This window comes from Dichomitus squalens (genome assembly GCF_000275845.1).
Source record: "Dichomitus squalens LYAD-421 SS1 unplaced genomic scaffold DICSQscaffold_66, whole genome shotgun sequence".
NCBI classification, from domain to species: Eukaryota; Fungi; Basidiomycota; class Agaricomycetes; order Polyporales; family Polyporaceae; genus Dichomitus; species Dichomitus squalens.
This window is the reverse complement of record NW_006766948.1, coordinates 143,219-148,138: the sequence shown is the minus strand read 5'-3', so window position 1 is coordinate 148,138 and position 4,920 is coordinate 143,219. Positions and strand designations below refer to the sequence as shown.

The 4,920-nt window shown below is 56.2% G+C and overlaps 2 protein-coding genes across 2 annotated transcripts; one reads left to right on the top strand and one right to left on the bottom strand.

Annotated features, from left to right (window-relative positions):
* Window positions 1–170: 170 nt before the first annotated feature.
* Window positions 171–2,191, bottom strand: DICSQDRAFT_183573 (uncharacterized protein; the record flags this gene model as incomplete). Its single annotated transcript, XM_007370380.1, has 5 exons — window positions 171–259; window positions 319–359; window positions 417–1,712; window positions 1,764–2,145; window positions 2,187–2,191. 3 exons carry the CDS (start codon window positions 2,189–2,191, stop codon window positions 435–437), a joined length of 1,665 nt encoding a protein of 554 aa, XP_007370442.1. The 3' UTR covers window positions 171–259; window positions 319–359; window positions 417–434.
* Window positions 2,192–3,377: 1,186 nt separating this feature from the next.
* Window positions 3,378–4,626, top strand: DICSQDRAFT_174532 (uncharacterized protein; the record flags this gene model as incomplete). Its single annotated transcript, XM_007370379.1, has 2 exons — window positions 3,378–3,830; window positions 4,564–4,626. 2 exons carry the CDS (start codon window positions 3,378–3,380, stop codon window positions 4,624–4,626), a joined length of 516 nt encoding a protein of 171 aa, XP_007370441.1.
* Window positions 4,627–4,920: the final 294 nt, after the last annotated feature.

The following is a 4,920-nucleotide window of genomic DNA, read 5'->3' as shown; positions in this document are numbered from 1 at the left end:
GGCGACACGTCCGGGTTGGCAGTATTGTAACTGTATGACCCAGCTATTCTAGCGGACGCGCCTCTTTGTGGCGCATACACACATAGGGCAATCGATCAGCCAGGCAACGACCCACACGAAGGGTAGAGTAGCATGTGGATTGGGGGTCATTCTCCGCCTTAATGCCTCAAGGACACGGTTCGACAGGAGTGAGATAAACGGAAGATCCTTTCGGACATGCATGTCTACTCAATGAGGTCACAAGACCGGACAGCGAGAGCTGGTTGGAGACAGTGGTATTGAGCAAAGGAAGGATCCGGAGAGCAAAGTACAAATTACCTTCTGATACAGTACATGGTAACTAGTATACATGAATAAAACTGCTCATAGGGTGTTCAGCACGCAGCACCACTCATTCAGGCTATGAACGACTCACAAAAAGTCCAATAGGCAATCTACGACCGATAATCTGTCGCATCCTGCAGCCTCCATCGCTGTAGCGGGCCCCACCACCACATCGAGGACGGCCGATGACTATCCTCGTCGGGCGTCATCGCCGTCCGCGTGTTCGAGATCGCTGTTCGCGCGACCCACCTCCTCGCGCGGATCTCGCCCTCTCCCTCTCCTCGTGTCATGTCGGACGATGGTGCCGGCGTAGCTTCACTAGGCCACGGTTTTCGCTGATCATCCTCGTCCGACTCGAACTCGTCCATCTCGTATTCCCCCGGGGGATTGGGGCGCTCGTTCTGCCTCCGCTCATGTCTCCGAATCCCGAAGCTCCCGAGCCCCCACCCAAACGCCGCACGACCGCCCTCCTGCGCATCAGGGCCATACGCCTGATTGATCCGCTCTACGCGCTCGACCGCCTGCTCACGCGCCGCAGCGAGGTGTGCGTGTCGGAGGCCGAGGTACCACCCGTACACATATCGACCCGCGCGGTGTTGGTTGAGGAACCGTGAGACGTATCCGCTGCTCGTCGTCCCTGAGCGTGAGCTCGCGTCCGTCTGTCTCGATGTAACCCGCCGGACACTATCGCCCCCGACCGTCGTCTCGTCCCCAGAAGTGCGCTGTCTTCGTCCTTGACCATCGCCTTCTTCACAACTGAACGTGCTGTCGGAGGAACTGCCGCCATCGGACTGCGGCTGCGGCTGCTGGCTCTCCTGGCGTCCGGTGTAGAAGACATGCGTGACACCCTTCCAAAGAGTCTGCGCGCGCTCTTTCCGGACCTTGCGCTTAGCCATCTTCGCGCGTCGTTTTTCCCTGCGCTTTTCCTCGCGCCTAAGCAGCTCCTCAATCGCACCCACGCCCATCCCCGCCCCGACCCACCACCACCACCCGAGGAAGCTTTGCCAGAGGAAGACGGCCCACATGAGACCCGGCATCCAAGCGTACTGATCGCGGCTCGGGATGTAGAAAAATGTGAGCGCGGTCGAGATGAGGGCGAGAGTGATCGCCCCGGCCCCAAACGCCGCTGTGCCTCCATCCGTGCGCCATGCATCGCGGCGGTTGATGACGCAGCCCCAGAGAACGAGCGCGGAGGTGAAGAGGAGGGTGAGGGTCGCATTGCAGATGTTTTGCACGGCGGAGGCGCCTTTGACGAGCTGTGCGTCGTTGGAGATCCGGAGGACGTGCATGATCGAGGAGACGATGGCGAGGGGACCGAGGAGGCAGTATATGAGGCGTCGTTCGAGACCAGATGGGAAGAGAAGTGTCAGAAACTGTATGTGTGTGATCTGTTGACAGATGAACTATTAGGATGTAGACGTAAATTGTGAGCAACGCACCTGAATCAAGCCGGACACCGTTGCGTTCATCAAGAGCCACGCAACGAGTTCACCCATGACCCAATCTGAATTCTCCTCTGTCAAGGGAGGTAACTCGACCGCGATATAGTCGAGCATATATGGCCATGTCATACTCTGGCTGACGGTGCTTGAGAGTACGACATGCAAAGTCGCAATACAAGAAATCAGTAAAGTGGTGACGGCTGACATCTGGAGGATACAGTTGACAGGGGCGAGCGGCCAATGATATTGCGCGGTGAAAATGAGGTGAATGATGAGGACGGCGGTAAGGGTGAGGGTAATCCCGAGGAGGAGAATTTGAATAGGCAATGAACGCGCGAAGTTCGGTCGGTGTGCGAGGACGGGGTCATAAGGGTAACTCCTGTGAACAGAGCTCGTGAGCCATTCTGGGGCTGCTACAACGACATGTTGGCATGATTAAATCAAGTGGCTCGCTAGAGTTCATGAAGGGATAATACGCCTCGCACTTGACATGCATGCAAACACATGGCGGTGTAGGGATCAATGTCACCAATTCGCGAACCATCCCGGGTTGTCCACGCTCAATACCATCTACACGCACGTCGTGTAGATGGGGGAATAGTATCCGAGCAAGGGCCACATGATTACATCCGCCTTGCACACATCCTATTTTTTTGGCGGATATTGCTTGCGAGATATGCTAGGTCAGACTGGAAAGGGAAAGGCACATCCCCGTAGTCCGTTCGTCACCTTTCTACTGTGCGCATAAATGGGCCACGCTCACGGATGTAGGTACAGACCCGGGAAATGTCCACACAGCGGCTGTATGCGCCCAACGTTTGCGTAGGAGACCAGACAGATACTCCGCACGGGGGTCCGGGCAGCCGAGATGTGTCGACACCGCACTTCATCACGACGAACAAGCACGAAGACGAACGTACCCGTCATTCGTTGAATTCGTTGCATTGCTGCTGACATTCTGACCCAACGCAGTCGACACCAAAGTGAGCAGCACATATAGTACAGTCCGGTAATCCATTGAAGAGGTTGGTCGCCTGATAACAATCGCCTAGAAGAGTTGTTCTCGGAGTCGTGTCGCCAAGCAAGCCGTCAGGTCATAGAAGGATCTTACGAGTCGTCGAAAGAGAATGAGGACGTTGAAGAGAGACCAGGAGACAGGAAGAAGGGGATGACCCTTACAGCTGGTTTCAGCTCGATTGTCGTTTGAGCGCCGCGCCGCGCCGCGCCTCGCGCATTTGCCCGTTTTCCCCCTCCTAAGCGCCCCAAGGAAACTTGAGACGACGATATCTCCTCGACTGCTCAACATATTCATCTCTTTCTTGCATATTCTGACTCAGGAATGCGACGCGCAGGGCACGGTGCTGGAATCAAGGTGGCCGCTCGTATATCGGACGTTCCACTCGCCTGCGGTCGATTTCACGCCGTCTTCTGCATCTGTCGCGCATATATCCTTGGACAACCCATGGAGATACCCAGAAGGCTCATTGGAAGCTGTTAGTGGATGTTACTTACGGAGGGCATATGGTGCAGAAGAGGCCGGTGATGTACGTATTCTATATTCTGCGAAGGACTCTGGTGCATGTCGAGTATACCGCTCTGTTGTTTTGGACAATGATTATTGTCCAGGAGCTCGCGCTCCTCGAGCTTTCGTTTTTTGCCTGCTGGACCACGTCGTTCACGGTGTTGCCCAATGGGGACCACCAGCTCCTTTCTTCGGCGATCCGCTCGCCACTCCTCCGGGCAGCTCGCTGCGCCCTCTCGTCGTTCCGCCCGCCCTCCGGGGTCTCTTACGCGGTGATCCGCTCACTGCTTCCTTCTCAACCCGGCCCCCCGCTCGGCCGCATCATGCTCACTCCATCCCTTCTCCTCGGGCCGGCCCGCCCGCCCTCGATGGATCCGCTCGCCATCACTCCTCCTTTGGGCCCGGGCGCCGGTGCCGGCCCCCGTTTGGGTGCAATCACTTCCCTTTGGGCCGATCCTCACGCTCAGCCTCCCGAGCCTCCGGCTCTCCGCTTCACTCTCCTTCCTGGCTTGAGCTCGGCCCACCGGTCGCGCGAGAGAGCGGTGGCGACACGGACTCGGTCGTCCCGCGCAGCGAGTATAGCGTGCATAGATGTATATCGTCAAATCCAACACTTTTTTTGCTACGAAACATCTGAAATGTGCCCACTGCATGCCTACGAACTGTTACAATCGTACAAATTGCCAATCGTAGTGTTCTACAAGTTCTCCTTTGCAGCTCCAATCTACCCACCTCGCCTGTTCCTCCCTCCTAGTACATGACCCCAAATGCCTTGCAAGACCATATACACTATGGAGGGGCAGAACACTCACACATTCATGATGTCTGGTGCCTCCCGATGAAGAGTACGAGCTGGCCCAAGAGGGCTGCCACCCAAGCCCACCCTATGGTGGACGTGATTGTTGCAGGACACGCCGCCTTTTGACCTAGAGGCCTCGATAGCATCTTGTCTTCGCCATTCCGATGATTTCCGGAAGAGTACATCATACTATTCAGCCAACAGCGCTGTTTGAGTCCAGCAGGGAATGCCCAGAAGTCAATGACATCGTATTGGCGCAATTTGGATACCATACCATGCCCTGCGCGTCGCATGCCTGAACCAAGCTATGGTGGCAACATTGAGCAGTCGAGGAGATGTTCCTTTGGGGGCGCTTAGGAGGGGAAAACAGGCAAATGCGCGAGAAGGGGTGCTCAATTCTTGTCGGTCGCTCAGTTGCTCGCGCGCCTATTGGGCGCCTGCCTAGCTGCATTCAAGGTCAGCTCAAGCGTCTGCAGCACAGCGAGCAGAGACACGCAGGCAGCGGGCGCAGAGAGATCGACAAGATCGTCTCATACTAGGTTTGTTAGGCCCGGGAAATCAGCCCAGCAAGTGAATGGTGACGTCGGGAGAGCTTATAAACTCGTTGACCTGGACTTATTGTACACAATGCGCCCAAGTCGGAAACAGAATCAGCACGACATATATATGGTTCAGCTGAGGGTGCCGCTCTGGGCTCGATGGCAACTGGACTCAAACCTTGTGAGGCGACTCCATATCTCGAGACAAGCAACTTTATAGCTTCTGAATTGTCAAATCCTCGCGTCGCTCTCTAGTCCCAGCTCGGGGGCATCATGCGGTCGTGTTGCACCTGC